The sequence below is a fragment of the Phoxinus phoxinus genome (assembly GCF_949152265.1).
Source record: "Phoxinus phoxinus genome assembly, chromosome: 9".
NCBI classification, from domain to species: domain Eukaryota; kingdom Metazoa; phylum Chordata; class Actinopteri; order Cypriniformes; family Leuciscidae; genus Phoxinus; species Phoxinus phoxinus.
Genome location: NC_136884.1, coordinates 10,495,266 through 10,513,330, shown reverse-complemented (window position 1 = coordinate 10,513,330; position 18,065 = coordinate 10,495,266). Strand labels below are relative to the sequence as shown.

Genomic DNA, 18,065 nt, shown 5'->3' with positions numbered 1-18,065 from the left:
GGCTTTACACTATGACGATCGCTCTGATTGGTTTTAGGTCTATCCAATTGCGCCCAGAGGCATTTGAGCGATGTCCGGTCGTGACGCCCCTTTGGAAAAGGGCTGTGAATGAACTTTCCCCAGACCCACTCTCAGTTACAACTGAGAATGGTCTGGTGTCAATCAGGCTAAAAAATTGTATCACTGTTTCCATAAAAATATTAATCAGCTTAGCTGATTTCAACATTCATAAGAAATGTTTCTTGATCACCAAATCAGCATATCAGAATGATTTCTGAAGGACCATGTGACACTGAAGACCGAAGAGCAATGGCTGATTGATCACAGGAATAAATCACATTTTAAAACAAAAAACAGCTATTTAAATGTATGCAGCCTTGTTAATATTAAGAGACATTTTACCGCCCTTTGAATTGACAGTGTACAGCTCTTAGTCCAGAAATGCCCACCTGTCTCGTTTGAAACCTTTTATTATCAAAAATCACCTTCCCATGCAGGGCAGTGTCCACATTCAGGCCACCCTGTGTTCAGAATCAAACTCTACTCTAAAAGTAGAGCATGCTTGTGTTTATTGAAGCCCCGGCTACAGATTGCCCTGCCAGAAATTAGTTTTAATCCAGCAGACTAGCGTTACAGCTCTGTTAGTAGGGCGCAGCAGCACAGCACGGTAGAATAGCAGTTCCACATCGCCCCTTACCCCCCCACCCCCCCGCTGATTCAGATGCAGTCGCATTACCTCACATCACACACCCGTTAAATCCTGCACACAAGCCGACTACGTCATGCTTCAGCGGCGTTAGACGTAGATATCTTGCTGTGTGCTTGTCTGTATGATTGCACGCATGCTGAGTTCTTTGTTTGTGTGAAGTCACCTCACTGGCAGGCTGTACTTTTAGCACGCAGAGCGATGGCCTTGAGATCAGGCTAAGTGTGTGCATGTCTTCTTTTATAGCCGATAGTGATAAGTGATGGGGCTGGACATCCGAGTGTGGCGATGAGGGTTTATGTCTCCTAGGTGATTTGGTCACATGGGTTTGCATGCGGCTCTTAAATGCGAGGACGATCTCGAGCTCTGTTTTTTTTTTGTTGGACTGTAAAAAAAAAAAAGATCATCCATTTATAATCACTGTTATAATGAATCTTCTCAATTATATTTGTCATGTGGGGGAACCACTATTTAATTAGATTAGAAAAGGCTTCCTGTGGTCTGAGCGGTGAATTCCTGTGCCCACTGCATATTCACGGTTTTCTTTCTTTCTCTTCGTAGCTAAAGCCCAGGATGGTGCCGCGATGGAGATGCAGCCTCTAAACAGCGATGAAGCGGCCGAGGGTGAGGAGAAGAGAAAATCCAACATGTCAAAGAAAGAGAAATCGGTCTTGCAAGGAAAGCTGACCAAATTAGCGGTCCAAATCGGAAAAGCAGGTAAGCATGTTCACTTAGAGGGCAATCTATATCTGCTAGTGTCCTCCTAAAAGTTGAGAAAACGACACTTTAGGATTTTAAATCTACAGTCTTTCTCTTCTGGGAAATCTAGCCAAATATATTGATGACTCGTCCAGCATTACACATATTTTTGTCCAATCAAATGCGATCTACTATGAAAAAATCCCACCCCCTAATACCTTTTTTCAACTGACTAGCAATAATTTCATGGCCTTGACATAACTAAAGCCTGTTGGTTATTTAAGAATCCATGTCTCAACAAACCTCAGTAGGAAATATGTCAACACAGAACAGAAAACTGCATTTGTCAGGTGTGAGGTCTCAAAGCCTTACAGTCAATCTCTCAGTGGTAATGTTTTTTTCGGTGTGCGCATTGGGCTTTAGAGGTGTTAATGTATGTGTCTCTGTGCAGGTCTGGTGATGTCAGCCATCACAGTAATCATCTTGGTGGTGTTGTTCGTGGTGGACACTTTCTGGGTCCAGGGACTTCCTTGGGAAAAAGATTGCACGCCCGTCTACATCCAGTTCTTTGTTAAGTTCTTTATCATCGGTGTGACTGTGCTGGTGGTTGCTGTCCCAGAGGGTCTTCCGCTGGCTGTGACCATCTCGCTGGCTTACTCTGTCAAAGTATGACCCTGCATCTTTTGTCGAAATGTTCATGGTTTTCATGACTTGGAACAAATGGCTAACGTCACACCTCTAAAATGTCCGACACATTGTCTGACAGCATTATGCTGATCTAATAATCATGATTTTCCATCTCTTTTCGCATATCGCTTCGTATTTATTACCCACCCCTTGTAGCTGTTACAGTAATATTTACTTCGCTGGATTTCTGCCATTTAGTTGGGGATTAGTGGACTTTCCTGTTTAATCTTGCGCTCAATCTGTTTATTGTTTATCTGTCAGTTTATCACCTCCCTGCTACCAACCCAATTTTTCATTGTTTTAATTTGCTGCTGTATTTCAGAAAATGATGAAAGACAATAATTTGGTGAGGCATCTTGATGCCTGTGAAACCATGGGCAATGCCACAGCCATCTGTTCGGATAAGACAGGGACTCTGACTATGAACCGGATGAAAGTTGTTCAGGTCAATATCGCTGACAAGTACTACAGGAAAGTCCCTGAGCCTGATCTCATTCCTGCCAACATCATGGAGCTTCTCACAGTGGGCATCAGTGTCAACTGCGCTTACACCACCAAAATCATGGTGAGTTATTTTTATTATATTTTTTGTTTTTTTGTTTTTTGGGATTGAGCATTTTTAACTACATTATCAGTCAATAGTGACTAAAATTACAAAAATAAAGACATAAACAAATAGCAAAATGGCTTAAATTAAAATGAAAATGAAAACTAAACTAAAATGAAAAAAAAAGCTAATTAAAAATATGATTTAATAATACAATACTATCTAAATAGGCAGGAAAGTCAATGGCTATCGTCAACTGTGTGGTTACCAACGTTCTTCAAAATATCTTTTGTGTTCAACAGAAGAAAGAAACTCATACAGGGTTGGAACAACTTGAGGGAGAGTAAATGATGAAAGAGTGTTCATTTTTGGGTGAACTATCCCTTTAAATAACAGTATATCATAATGCTGTATCTTTTACTGATATCAATTTTGGGCAGTTTAGGACCGGTGGCTGAATTAAAACCCTTTTGCAAGATGTTTGAAAGCTTATCTCATATTATTATTATAGTTTTTCCGATTTTTAACTAGATGATCTTTTCTTCCAGCCCCCTGAGAAGGAGGGAGGCCTGAATCGTCAGGTGGGCAACAAAACTGAATGTGCCTTGCTGGGCTTTGCCGTGGACTTGAAAAAAGACTATCAAGCAATCCGCAACGAAATCCCTGAAGAGAAGCTTTACAAAGTCTACACCTTCAACTCCGTCAGGAAATCCATGAGCACCGTGCTGAAGAATGCTGACGGAAGCTTCCGGATGTTCAGCAAAGGAGCCTCTGAGATTCTGCTGAAGAAGTATGTCATGCTCGATCATAAATGCTTGGTTTGGTCATTGTTAATGGCTAAAATTCTGTCGCTTTTCTTAAAAGGTGTGTGAGAGGTGTGTCAGCAATCTTGATTGGCAGATCAAATGCCTCACCTCACCCTCCAAAGCCCCTAGGCTGTGTTACTGATAGATTTCCCTGGAGAAATGACTCGGATGGCTCAGTTGCCATGTGCTGTTGTTGGGTATCTGCAATATCTTACCTGCTCTCTCCTCACCCAGGTGTTTTAAAGTCATGACAGCGACGGGTGAGGCAAAGGTTTTCCGGCCCAGAGACCGAGATGACATGGTGAAGAAAGTGATCGAGCCTATGGCCTCTGAGGGCCTGAGGACCATCTGCCTGGCTTACAGGGACTTCCCTGTTTCTGAAGGAGAACCAGACTGGGAGAACGAGAACGATATCCTCAGCAGGCTCACCTGTTTGTGTGTCGTTGGTATTGAAGACCCAGTCAGACCAGAGGTACAAGCAGTAGCCATTTGTAACAAGTTTTCCTCAGCATATTACTTGCATTTTACAGTTATATCCTTGTGTAAATGTTAAAAAGCCAATCAAATATTTTCATTTTGCTTAAAGGCTTGTCCTGACAGCGAGTTGGCACCAGCACGTGAATGCGCAAAAAAGAGACGGAGCACTATATAATAGGAGTGCAAAAATTCTAACTAAAATAATAATTTTTCTAAAATATTTATTGTTTACATTAAAGACATTAAATATAAGGCTAAAATTTGACATGTAACATGAGTGATACAATTTTTATTTAGTGATTAATTTCTACTTTCAAATGGTAAGCAATCAGTTCCACAACTCCACATAATGTTAAATTGCACATGGCATACTTGGATACATTCAACATATTTGTTTTCATTGCCTTCAAATTGTACATTGTTTGGAGGACAACATTGGGCAGGATGTGGAATAACAATTTTGTAAATAATGGAAATAATTTTTGAATGGTAAATACAGTTTTTTCCACACGATTTTGTGAGACTGTTGTGGGTGGACCTCAAGAAAATTGTGTACATTTTAAAGTTAAATTCATCAATCTGGTGCACTTTAAACGTTCCAAATTAAGAGCCCCAACCCATATTCAGTGTGCAAATTTAACAAAGAAAAAAAAATTTGTGACTTGACTTGTACCTGAATTTTAAAGGGGACTCAACTCTTTTTTTTTTTTAGTTTTTTTTTTTTGTTTTCTTATAGTGTCTACATTACATTCACACCGGTATTTTAGGAAGCCAAACAATTACAATATAATAATAATCATTTTATATTTTTATTATTATCCCTATGACAGTAATAGTCTTAAATTGTAAAACAAATGCACTGTAAAATAAATGAAAATTAATACTTCATAATATTACATTTATTTGCGCTACAATAGGGAAATTACTTTTGTTCTAATTTCTACACTTTCAAGAGAAAAAACCCTTGAGCTTTTATTTTGGCGGAAAACGCCGGATCATGTGCAGCGTGAACAGACTTATTTAGTCACAGCCTTTTGCTATTTAATTAGAGGATAACGCAATATTGCCGTTAAAGGCCTTTTATGTGATGTTTAAATATATTTTCGGTTCATTATGAAACTGTGGCGGGACAGATGGGAAACACTGAAATCAATATTTTCCCCTAATTTATCAAAGAAATAAATAATCCGTTATCAAAATAATAGTTTGTTGCAGCCCTAGTAAAATTCAACCATAGAAATACCAAACTATTTTAATTTCAAGAAAGAGTCTCTTGCATTAATAACGTCTCTCGGTCATGCTCACTTGTTCTTTCCCGCTCAGGTCCCTGATGCCATTAGAAAGTGCCAGCGTGCTGGAATCACAGTGCGCATGGTCACCGGGGACAACCTTAACACTGCCCGCGCTATAGCATCTAAATGTGGCATCCTGCAGCCAGGAGATGACTTCCTCTGCTTGGAGGGCAAAGAGTTCAACCGCCGGATCCGTAATGAAAAGGGAGAGGTGAAAGGCACAGTCTATTAATGGCAGGACTTTTCACACAAACACAGAAGCTCATAATATGATTCCTTTTTTCTTTTTTTTTTCAGATCGAACAAGAGCGGATTGACAAAATATGGCCTAAACTCCGAGTGCTGGCGAGATCTTCGCCGACAGACAAGCATACACTAGTCAAAGGTGCTCAGAGACTCGCTCCTACAGTACGAGCGATTCATTCTGTGCTCAAAAAGTGTCTCTGGAATCGCTGTGTCTTGACACATGTCTTTTCCTTCAGGTATAATTGACAGCACTGTTTTGGAGAAGAGGCAGGTTGTGGCGGTAACAGGAGACGGCACCAATGATGGCCCTGCCTTAAAAAAGGCCGATGTTGGGTTTGCCATGGTATGTGGCTACAGAAAAAAATTAAATTCTATAAGGTTTCTGTGCATTCGATTTTGATTTGAATGCCTTTTATATTGTGTGCTTGTTATTTTCAGGGCATTGCTGGCACAGACGTGGCTAAAGAAGCCTCCGATATCATCCTCACTGACGACAACTTCAGCAGCATTGTCAAGGCAGTCATGTGGGGGCGGAATGTGTACGACAGCATTTCAAAATTCCTCCAGTTCCAGCTCACCGTCAATGTGGTGGCTGTGATCGTGGCCTTTACTGGAGCTTGCATCACACAGGTATCATTAAAAAAAGCCTCGCTGGCCGTGCTGTTAAGATAAATAGTGCCGTTCTGCGCAAAGCATTGCGTCTTAACAGATGAACCGTGGTGGTGGATGGAAGCCGCTGATTGCTACCCATCCTGTGTGAAGTGATTGGAAATTGTTAGGCTGAGGCATGAAGACTCGCAGGCTGTCAGCATGGGATCTGGCACTGCTGTCCACAGACAAAGCACCAGTCCGAAATGAGCCAGCTCTCCTCTGTTAAATGGAATGATAGTCGAGCTGATTGCAGTTGAGGTCCTGTATTATTGCGTAATGAACGGGGGGATTACATCCGCGCTTTTGCATTGCTGTCAGTAGCCAAGGCTGGACGTGGGCTCAGGCCTCAGGTGTTCTGCTTGTTTCGTATGTAATTGTCCCTGGATATTGTTCATGAGCTGGCCCACTCACTGTTTGTGCTCGCAGACTCCGCCAGAATTTCCACACCTCTAATTCACGTGGTTCTGCGCTTTGTGTTAAATATTTCGTCTAATCGGATCATTTTTCAGCTCCGTATTCACATGTTTAAATTCATTATGCAGATTTCCACTGAAAACCTGTGCACAAAATGCAAAAAGTCAGCACTCATGCAAATGCAGAACTGAGAGGGTGTTTTTGAGCGTTGTGAATGAGGTCAGAACGGTCACCTCCTGTTCGCTCTCTCTCTCTCTCCCAGGACTCTCCGTTGAAAGCTGTACAGATGTTATGGGTAAATCTGATTATGGACACATTTGCCTCTTTGGCCTTGGCCACTGAACCCCCCACCGAATCTCTTCTGCTGAGGAAGCCTTACGGCCGTAATAAACCCCTCATCTCCAGGACAATGATGAAGAACATATTGGGTCATGGGGTCTACCAGCTCACCATCATCTTCACTTTGCTCTTTGCTGGTAAGAACTGGCAACAGAATGATTAAACCAACCGAGTCAAGCACGTTATAATGGCATAAAGCAAACATCCATGAAAAGGGAGCCTGCAGGTTGTGAAAAGTTAAAATAATTATTAATAACCAACAGTTGTTAGTTTTAATTGTCTACGGTCTATTGTAACTGCTGTTGTATCCTTAATTCTGTTCTGATGCTACAAAGAGCATTATTTCTAACCCTGCAACGTTTTAACTTTCTGCTCAACTTTCAGGTGAGAAGATATTCGACATCGACAGTGGGCGTAATGCCCCTCTTCACTCCCCCCCTTCTGAGCACTACACCATCGTCTTCAACACCTTTGTGTTGATGCAGCTGTTTAATGAAATCAATGCACGGAAGATCCATGGGGAACGAAATGTCTTCGAAGGCATTTTCAACAATTTGATCTTCTGTAGCATCGTCTTTGGGACTTTTGTTATTCAGGTATACCATATGAAGATATTTCTGAATTAAAAATGCTTGTGTGATCTAAGCATAATGTCATGAACTCAATAAGTGGATCTATTTGACACTTTCTCCCTCAGATTGTGATCGTGCAGTTTGGAGGAAAGCCATTCAGCTGTGTGGGGCTCAATATTGAACAGTGGCTATGGTGCGTCTTCTTGGGCTTTGGATGTCTACTCTGGGGACAGGTGAGCATCATCTGACTATTCCTCCTCGTATTATATAAATCAGCTGCTTGTAGCCAGCCTGTAAACTTGCACCAATACAAACTCCTCAATAGTAATAGAGCAGTGCCCCCTAATGGCAGTGAGCTAAATTGCATGACAGAGCTTTTTTTGTTGTTGTTGTTGTCCTGGCCCACTTGATATCTATCTGATTCTGCGCTCTTTCATTCAGATCATTTCCTCGATCCCCACGAGTCGGCTGAAGTTCCTGAAGTCTGCTGGTCACGGCACTCAGAAAGAGGAAATCCCAGATGAGGAGCTGGAGGAGCTGGATGACATGGAGGAAATCGATCATGCTGAGCGAGAGCTCCGCAGGGGGCAGATCCTTTGGTTCAGAGGCCTCAACCGCATTCAGACTCAGGTAACCTCTCGAAAACAGCGCAACTCCGCAGTCAGGAGCCCTAATGCCCGCCTTGCTTAATCAATTTTGATTTTTTTTTCTTCTGATTATGGTTTGAGTTAATACACCCTCCCATCGATCCACCACTTATACTGGTGGAAGAGGGTTTATTAATGCAGTTTATCAGTGCAATAAGCCGATCAATGCTAAAGGCAAATGTCAGGTCAGGTTCTTTTAATTCAGTGCCTTTTTTTTTCTCTCTCTCCTCTCAGCTACTCTCTGTCTCTGTCTTCTTTATATGGGTGCCCTTCTTCCTCTATCCCTTCTCTTTTCTCACTTCTTCCTCTGACTCTTTCTTTCTCTCTCCTGTGCGTTCTCTGGGCCTATCACACTCTCTGATTCCTTCCAGATGGATGTAGTGAGTGCGTTCCAGAGCGGAATTTCCTTTCAGGCGTCCGCCAGGCGCCAGCCCTCCAGCACCAGCCAACAGCACGATGTAACCAATGTTTCTAGCCCTACACATGTAGCCTTATCTCCTGCTACTGCCTTCAACACCGCTTCTGCCACTGTCGGGTGTGAGTGCGTGTTTATTAGTGCATGACAATTAACATTTCCTCCTCTCGCCTAACGGTCTTCATTCCTCTCCTAATGTCTCCTTCTCTCTTGTCCGAAACGATTTTGTATCTCGAAACATCTTCCACATTGCTTCTCAATGTTAACGGCTGTTTATCTTAAGTGTTAAGGTTGAGGTATCTGTGTCTGTGTTTGATGGCTTTGGCTGGGTTTCACCGATGAAGAGTAGTTGTCTAATACCGTCCGGTGTGTCTGCAGCCCTGCGCGTGCTCTCCAGGCTCATAGTCTTCCGCGTGTAAATGTTTTGAGTATACGCCCATGGTCACACTGATAACCCAGCCAATCGCACCAAATTGGTCTTGTGAATGGGTTTGTGGGACTTTTTTTTTTTTTAAAGGCATTGTTCTGGTAAGTATTTCGGGTTCCTGTAGGATCGTCTTTTAACAGATATGCTGGATGTTGTGCTGTAGTTTAGCCACAACATGAACTTCCTTCCCCCCTCTTTCTGTAATCCTGCTGTTCGTCACCTTTCCTGTGGTGTCAGTTTTTGCTCGTTCACTCATTCTTGGCGTTACTGTCCGTACTCAACGCGGTTTCCTCTTTCTCACACTTTCACATACTCCACTCAGTGCCAGTTTTCTCATTCTCTTTCTCTCTCTGTCTGTCTTTTATGTAACTTTGTTATTTTACAGGGATGATCTGCGACTGGAAGAGAAGCTGGTGAACTCATGTCGTTTCTGTTTGTCTTTCAGCACAATTCTAACCACATCAATATTTCCATCTTTCATCAGGTCCTTGGCTGTCCACAAACCCTTTTTCTCTGTTCAGGGCACTTTGTATTTTGTTTGAAACTGTCTTTTGTTTTTAGTCTTGAAATGGGCTAATAAAATGGATATCGGACTTTGGGGAACTGAAACGCTACGACACTGACTGCCGCATATTCCTTCTTAGATTCTGTGAAATGTGTCATGGGCTATACTCAAAGGTTTACCTCTGTTGAAACACAAGGTAGCGCTGCTCTGCATGGGTCCAGTCTCTAGACCGTTTGTGGATTTACTTGTGCTGGTTAGCTTAAACTTGCTTGGCTGCTTTAAAGTTTTGCGTCTCTAATTCACAACATAATAAGTGATCGATCCCTCCCCACCAATACAAGCATGCCCAAAAATATTAACCTCATGTGTTGAGCTGTGTCCTCTGGGGTTACCGTGTCCTCTCTCTTCTCCTGTCTCCTGTTTTCGTTCTCTCTCTTTCTCATTTGCATTTTGAATAATTGGCTATATGTGACAACTGAGAAGTTTTTTCTAGTTTGGTACATCTGTTACTTCTCAATCCTGAGAAAAGAGGATTTTCTGTCCCTTGGTCAGAGGATAAGCTCACCGTAACACAAGCATCAGGTTTTCAAGAGTTGGATCTATCTATCTATCTATCTATCTATCTATCTATCTATCTATCTATCTATCTATCTATCTATCTATCTATCTATCTATCTATCTATCTATCTATCTATCTATCTATCTATCTATCTATCTATCTATCTATCTATCTCAATATCTATCTATCTATCTCAATATCTATCTCTCTATCTCAATATCTATCTCTCTATCTCAATATCTATCTCTCTATCTCAATATCTATCTCTCTCTCTCAATATCTATCTCTCTCTCTCTCAATATCTATCTCTCTCTCTCTCTCTCAATATCTATCTCTCTCTCTCTCTCAATATCTATCTCTCTCTCTCTCTCAATATCTATCTCTCTCTCTCTCTCAATATCTATCTCTCTCTCTCACTCAATATCTATCTCTCTCTCACTCAATATCTATCTCTCTCTCTCTCAATATCTCTCTCTCTCTCTCTCTCTCTCTCTCTCTCTCTCATTCAATATCTATCTTTCTCTCTCAATATCTATCTTTCTCTCTCAATATCTCTCTCTCTCTCAATATCTCTCTCTCTTTCTCTTTCTTTCTTTTGCACGACATCTGACCACTCACACACTCTCTCTCAGACAGTTTTGGTGCGCTAACCTCACTACTCTCCACTCATCAATTAAAACCAGTCCATTTGGCCTTTGGTTTAACCTTTACTTAAAAAAAAAAAGAAAAGAAAAAAAAGTGATGTTTGACTTTGTATGCCTGTTGTGTTCGTGTGTGCGAACGAGCGGCAGATCTCTGCGAGCGGCAAGGCTGACTTTACGTCCCGTTCTCCCACAGATCCGAGTGGTGAATGCATTCCGCAGCTCGCTGTCGCCCTATGAGGGCCTGGAGAAGCCAGAGTCTCGCAGCTCCATCCACAACTTCATGACCCATCCGGAGTTCCGGATAGAGGACTCAGAACCCCACATCCCCCTCATCGACGACACGGATGCAGAGGACGACGCCCCCACTAAGAGAAACGCCACACCCACTCCTCCTCCCCCACCCTCGCCCAATCAGAACAATAACGCCGTGGACAGCGGCATCCACCTCTTCCTGGATCCCAGCAAGCCAGCCACTCCCTCAACTCCCGGGAGCCCCATGCACAGCCTAGAGACGTCCCTTTGATCAGCTCTGCCCCTCGGTACGACGCACAACACCTGCTCGTCTCCGCAGAGACTAAAGCCTGGAGAACTCATTGGATGAGAGGGGCGGAGCCAAGGATCTCTCGGGGGCTTAGCTCTTAGCTTTCGCTTCTCTTTATCTGGATGGTGTTGTACATTTGTTCTTTTTGCCCTTTGCTTATTCAAACACTGATTTCTGCAACATTTGGCTGTTAATATTTTGAATTATTTATGTTTTTTGGAAGACACAGGTCTGTTTACAAAGTTTGTAGATACTTTTTTTTTTTTTTTTTTTCTTCTGTTTGTTGGTGGAAGAGCTTCCTGATGCAGAGAAATGGGGACAAATGAAATAAGAGAAATATTTCAGATACTGCTGTATTTTCAGGAAAAAAAGGGTGTTTCTATGGAAACCGAATTATTTTTGCCTGCAAGTTTTATTTGTTATATATTTGTAGATACATAGAACCTTCTAGCCAAATAGAAAACACTAAGGCTTGTATAGCAGAGAAGGTATCGAGGTCCATGTGAGGTTTTTTTTTTTTCCATTGGACTAGTGATGGGAGGGAGCCGTAGTCGAGGATCTCTGTCCTTTCATCTCCTCTCATACTTACTATTTCACCCCTTAAAGTGGTTAGTTTTGTTTTGTTTTTTTTAAGTTCCAAGATTCAGTGTCTCCTTCTCATTTGGAAGTTGAATTGTGTGAAATGGCTGGAGTCTTCACGCTTTTAACGGTGTGATTTTTGAAGTGGAGGCCACACCATGTCAGCCTTTAAAGAATGAATGCATCTGTGATTTAACTTATTTGAAATGGTCCACAGTCAGTTAAACAATGACATTTAAGTTCCTGCCAATGTATCATAAGTTTGTTTACTCAGGCTGAAAAAAGAAAAAAAAACTAGAAAATTGAATTGAAAAGGATGCAATGATTTAAAAAGTAAATAATTTTAACTTAAGATTGTCTTTTAGGTAGTAAATTGTTGTCTCGGTCAAAAGGAAAAATAAAGGAAGGAAAAAGAGTGAATTGTTTTCAATTTTCTTTTCTTTTTTTTTTTCCTTGTTTGTTTCTTTGAAAGAAAATATTTCCTCAAGTGTTTTGGTTTGTTGGTCATATGAAAATGACAAAGTTTGTATTTTTTTTTTTTCTCCTTCATATTCCATAAAGATTGCTGTCAGTTAAGAAAATATTGCTGCAATTGTTTGTAGAAGACCTGAAGTACTGGAAACACAAAGGAATCAACGTGAAGAATTTTCAAAAAAACATGCGTATAACACTGGTATCACAGCACAGGGTACTTTATTTCAGATTCCCAAGGAACGTTTTGATACAGACCATATAAATAAATTGTATTTTTATGCGGAAATGAGAACATCTCAACCTGCTGAACCAGACCTACAGGGATTTTACATAAATTATATTCATGGGGGGGGGTGGGACACTCTTTAAACAAGGGTCGTGATTGGTTCTCCAAGTAATATAATACTCAGGGTGGCTTATAGCATGAAACTTATGGTCAAAATACTAACATGTTTTGTGTTTTTTGTAATGTTTAGGAGTAGACTTAATTTTTTGGCAGCGGGTTCCAATTCAGACTGTTGCTTCTCTCCATACGTTGGTTCATTTAAGGGTGTAATAAAGGAGAAGAAAGGAAGAAAAACAGGAGAAAGGGATTCAGATTTGTTCAGTCATTGCAACTGCACTTTTTTTTTAAATAAGTTATTTCGGGGTTTTTTTCATGTTTATCAAATAAAAAAAACTGCTTGAGTTTGCTATTTAGAATAGATATATTAAAATAATCCATAACTTTTTTTTTCTATAGCGTCTTCCTATAATGGGAATGAATGTTTATCCATCAGTTTTAAGGATCTGTTTTTTTTTGTTTTGTTTTTTTAATAACGTTTGGAAATAAAAGAACATGTCTGTTTATCTTGCGCAATGTAAATGGATATCGTGATTCAACTTACATTTTAAACTTGTCGAGTATCGTGTATGGTTTTTAAGAATAAAAATTGATATTTAGCGTAACCTGAGGGCCATGTTTTCCTTCATGTTGAGCACACATTAGATTAAATAAGCATAATGCAAGATTTTTCTCATACAAAAGATGCATACTACAAAAATGCTAAAAGCAGTCCATACGGCTATTAGAATTCTTCAGAAGCCTTACGATAAGCTTTGTGTGATGAACAATTAACTGGTTCATTAAAAAGAAGTTAAGAACTGACTCGATTGAGCGACTCAAGTATGATCCGGTTGTCCAGTTCGACTTACTGACTCGATGGGTGCTTCTCAAAAGTAAGGATGCACATATCGGCTGCCACGAAATCAATCAGCTTTTAGATTTAAAAATAATTTTACAATTATATAACCATCTCTGTGTGGCTGATGTAACGGTCCAAACATCTTATATTCTGTAGTGGACAGACATTATTTTGTATATTGAAATCTTTGGAATAAATGATTTAGTTGTAATGATGCTAGTTTAAGTTTTGTGGCTTGTAAGACTAAATTATTACCAACAGTTAAGACAACAACAACAACAACAGAGTTAAAAAGTGTACTGTTGACTGACATTATGGCCCGGTTTCACGGACAAGGCTTAGTTTAACCTAGGATTAGGCCTTAGTTTAATTAGGACATTTAGCTAAAAACTGTATTTGAATAAACAAGTGATGTTATTTACTCACATTATGTATGTGCTATCAGCTTGAGTTTGACATGTAACATTTTTTTTTTTGATTGTTTGTACATTTGATACAATACTAAGTTTAATATTTCAGTTCATGAACATTTAAATTGTGGTTTGGACATTGACTTTGTGACTCTGTCTTGGTGCAAATCCCACAATTGCTAATGTTTTTCAGCAGAGCTCTCAATAAAGCTCCGTCCAACTCGCACTTTCACTCCTCAGACTCATTACTCAGGAAATTAAGCGTTGTGTTTAAAACTAGTTAAAAGTCCTGAGTTCACTAATACACTTATTTAATTAATTTTGCTGTAACTGAGCTAAAAATCTAAATAACCTGCACAAAACTAAAGCCAGCATCACAATTTACAAAGTCTGATTGGCTGTCTTAGTTCAAAACATGCATTTGCTAATGTTTTTCATCATATAAAACAGATCGTAACAAAACCAGTCCAAAACACCTAAGCTTGTCAGACTCAGTGGCTCAGGTGTTAAAGCATTATGCTTTGAGCGTGGTGCCTTGAGTTCAAATCCCACTCTCGTTTACATTTAATTGTTGTCATTATATCCAATTTCGAATTCTGCAGGCAAGGATACAATACAAGCATGGATACAAACCCTTGATTGTGCCATTTTTTCATCATATAAAACTAAGGCCCTCCATAAACCATGTGTGTGAAACAATTATCATAAGCTTAGACTTAGTGGTTTGTGTTTCAGTCTGGGAGTCCTCAGCTCAAATCTCACTCTTGGTAAGTTCAATTGTTGTTTTAATTATTGTTGCAGCCCAAATGAAAATCTAAACCACCCTTTACATTTTTTTTTTTAAACTTCATAAAAGCTGTGGTTCAATAGTTAATTGCTTGCCTTCTGTGGAACTCTTGGTTTAAATCCCACACTTGTTAATGTTTTCTGCTTGGGTTCAAATCCAACTATTGCTTATGTTAAATCCCACATACTGCATTATATCCAACAAACCTTCCCAATATTCAACAAAACTTCCCAAATAATACCAGCATTCAGTGTGAAAGCCATGATGGTGCAGTGGCTAAACACACGTCAGATGCGGATGAGGCTGTGATAAATGCATGGGTTCAAACCCCAGATTGGCTGTATAATACCCCTAATCCAGCAGCACTTTAACTGGTTTATTGTAAAATCCCAGCTCACATACAGGTGAATAGTGAAATATAAGTTCCTTCACATGTCCAGACAAGAGATCTGTGGCTCACAGGTAAGAGCGCTGCCTCATGGTTTCAGAGGTTGCTGGTTTGAGTCCAGCCAGATCTCTGTGATATGAATGAATGCTGTGGTGTGGGGGGATCACGATGTCCTGCAGTGGTTATGCTTGTTTTGACTGAAAAAATAAATAAAAAGGCTATTAAAAAAAATCCTTCCCTCCTTCCTTAGGTTACCATCATTTGCTTTTCAAAGGAATGACCCTTCAAAAAGAAAATGATGGTAACCTAAACATTTACACACCAACAACACACACTGACATGTTAGAAGCATTACCTGTGTCTGAGCAGATGTCCATCAAACAGTGAATGTGTCCACACGTCACTGGGTGTAACGGTCCAAACACATCTTATTCTGTGGGGCAAAGACATAAATCACAGAACAGCAACTAGTTATATTATGAAACATGAATCCAGTAGACTATTAACTACACCACAACATCAGCAGATAAAAAGCTTTTACTTTTAAACAGAGAATGAGTGTCTGACACAGAAAGAGCAGCATCACCAAAATAATCCAGCAAACACATTAAAGCCCTGCTTTGACACATAGAAGAATGATACATCAACACAAACGTAAATCAAATTCAAATGATGATTGCTATATAATGTGTGGTAGTGACTTTACAAGAGAAAAGCACTTTATGTGGAAAGTGACTTACAGGTGAGTCGCGTGACATTCTTGATTCCTGCACTTTATAACAGTGTGTGTCGGTTGTTTTTGCACATGAGCTGAAATATGTATTGTTAAGTGACAATACGAGTCTGTCACTGAGCTGTCATCTGCAGGATTTGTACTTTAATGGCCTTAAAACTGTCAGCAGGTGTCATGCTGTTGTTGACAAGAATCCAATGGTGTCATGCTGAACGTGAACGCGCTTACGCCGCCTAGAGGAGCGGATGGCAAACTGCACAGTTTCTACCACCAACAGACCGAAAATTACCTCAGGTCAGGTTGGGTCATTGACTAAGTTCTTATGCGTCTAAATCCTATTTATTACATGAAATAATATAAGACAGCTGATCACCAGCTCCCTCCTGTGGCCAATAAGTGCATCAACATCATTAGTAGATGAAGCGCCAAACTCAAACAGCCATTCTTTGGTGAGACGACAGAAATGTTTGATTTAAAAATTTTTTTAAGTAAATCTCTGATTTTATCAGGACCTGGACCAGCAGATAAAGTTGGAATCTACGAGTTGATTGACTCAGATCAGCTCTCAACTGAAGGGTAAGACAGATCAAACGTCTGATGTGTTGAACTGAAAGTCACATGGCCGAAATACAAACACAAATAAAGGAACAAAAGATATTACTAAACTTCTTGAATGGTTTGTTTATGAGTAAAGAAGAAATTTGAATCTTTTGATTTAACGTTAGCGTGATCTTTGTCATGTTGTTCACAATTAAACAATGATTTCGAGTTGTTGTTGTGTTTGTATTTGCAGATTAAAGCAGCATACAGCCCCTCCTTGTGGACATGAAGTATATCTAATAATTGATGACACCAGCAGGATTAAAGAGACGGAAGGAATTTTGAGGAATGAAAGGAAGAGGAGCGCCTGGATAGAGAGCCGTGACAAACTGGCTTCCTCTGTTCCTGCTCGCAAAGTGTGACAAAGCGGCGGCTCTTCGTTTCACGTTGGTCCAAAGACTCCAGCGTCAACCCTCTTGCATAGCTTTGGACTGTAGTGCCACTAGCACTGTGTAGCCCTGTGTAGACGTTTGAATGGTCTTGTTCTCAGATTTAGCTGGCAAACTTATCATGGGTTGCGTATATGACTTCTCAACTTTTCAGGATTTGTGACTGGACCCTGCATATCTCCATCTCATTCAGACGAGCGTGGGATGTCCAGTTTCGTCTCTGTCAGGAATAAAAAAGGTTATATTACAAATAAGAGTTACCCGTAGTTACATACATAATGCATGTTTTTTCCCCCATGTAAACCTTAGAGCGCTCCCTGGCTAATGGACCCAGGGTACACAGCAAGTGTTGAGAAGACCCCTGGACCACCAGCAGCCGAAGTGCTGTCAACAGACCTTTGGCCCTGCCTTCAACTTCCCCTTCCTCCTCAAACCAACCCAAGCGGGCACCCTTGCAGTCCTGCAGCCCAAACCACATTGTGTGCTCGAGCTGCATTAATCTGGACATTTACTGAACAACAAACTCCATTTTGTAACCCAGAAGGCAGAAGCACATTTTTACTGAATATTTTTAATAAATCTGTGGCCCATTTATATTAGTACTCAATGGAATCAGAAGGTTGGATACAAGTTTTATGGTTTGAAGCATAGACTGTAAAAAAAGACGGACGACGCCCGTTTGCTCTCTTCCATTGGTGAGAAGTGAAGCCGCCAGAGTTCCGATATGGCGCTGACATCTTGGGACCTGAGTCTGCGCAGTAGTAAGTAGGAAGTAATGCCGTGAAATCAAGGCCCTCACTTTCACAGAATCAATCGCAAGCACACGCTCCTGCACTTTTTAAAATTTAGATATTAAATTTAAAGCTCCAATCTGGTCAGTCCTCCGAAGATCCTGTAAAAAAGTATGTTGGTGCTTCAGTGACTACTTCGCTCAGAGAACCTGTCAATCACAGCTCTCAATCATGACATCACACCACCACATCAAATAACTAACTAAAAACAAACTTATTTTAAAAACAAACATTTGATCTTACATCAGCGTGATAAAAACAACAGTAAATGACAGAAACCATCTTTGGAAAATTGTAATTTTAAGTGTAATTTAATTGTTTAGTTGGTCTCACGGCATGGGGAGGCGGGGTTTATGACCTATACTAGGACCAGTCACCGTGGGGCGATCGAGACGCTTTGGCTTCGCTTTTCAGGGCTTGTGCGGCACGCTTGGTTTGAAGCCTAAAGAGTTTCATGTTATTGAATCCTGGGAAACGTACTGACCTGTCACAGTTGCAGATTCAGTGGCTCCGCCCACTTGCATGAGTTTGACCTGCCACCTGCCTGTAGAGCCTA

General features: G+C 40.6%; 1 protein-coding gene and 1 long non-coding RNA gene across 7 annotated transcripts in view; one reads left to right on the top strand and one right to left on the bottom strand.

Annotated features, from left to right (window-relative positions):
• atp2b1a (ATPase plasma membrane Ca2+ transporting 1a) overlaps window positions 1–14,650 on the top strand; it is a 34,972-nt gene extending 20,322 nt beyond the window's left edge. The window contains exons 8-22 of one of the 5 annotated variants that reach the window (XR_013799172.1): window positions 1,268–1,423; window positions 1,857–2,071; window positions 2,415–2,657; window positions 3,188–3,429; window positions 3,680–3,917; window positions 5,246–5,425; window positions 5,512–5,599; window positions 5,697–5,803; window positions 5,899–6,090; window positions 6,788–7,001; window positions 7,249–7,460; window positions 7,562–7,669; window positions 7,878–8,066; window positions 8,318–8,541; window positions 10,827–14,650. Coding sequence is in view for 4 of the 5 variants with exons in the window: in XM_079624459.1 (XP_079480585.1) it covers window positions 1,268–1,423; window positions 1,857–2,071; window positions 2,415–2,657; window positions 3,188–3,429; window positions 3,680–3,917; window positions 5,246–5,425; window positions 5,512–5,599; window positions 5,697–5,803; window positions 5,899–6,090; window positions 6,788–7,001; window positions 7,249–7,460; window positions 7,562–7,669; window positions 7,878–8,066; window positions 8,455–8,541; window positions 10,827–11,156 (2,801 nt within the window). In the remaining variant the exon portion in view is untranslated. Of the gene's footprint in view, window positions 1–1,267; window positions 1,424–1,856; window positions 2,072–2,414; window positions 2,658–3,187; window positions 3,430–3,679; window positions 3,918–5,245; window positions 5,426–5,511; window positions 5,600–5,696; window positions 5,804–5,898; window positions 6,091–6,787; window positions 7,002–7,248; window positions 7,461–7,561; window positions 7,670–7,877; window positions 8,067–8,317; window positions 8,621–9,569; window positions 9,627–10,826 lie in introns of all 5 variants that reach the window. The other 4 variants (XM_079624459.1, XM_079624461.1, XM_079624462.1 and 1 more) reach the window with 4 other exon arrangements.
• Window positions 14,651–15,058: 408 nt separating this feature from the next.
• The window catches only part of LOC307004899, a 28,117-nt gene continuing 25,110 nt past the window's right edge, over window positions 15,059–18,065 (bottom strand). For both annotated transcript variants that reach the window (XR_013799173.1, XR_013799174.1), the window contains 3 exons: window positions 17,994–18,062; window positions 15,352–16,938; window positions 15,059–15,193 (listed from right to left, as the gene is read on the bottom strand). This is a non-coding gene — a long non-coding RNA (uncharacterized lncRNA). The remainder of the gene's footprint in view (window positions 15,194–15,351; window positions 16,939–17,993; window positions 18,063–18,065) is intronic.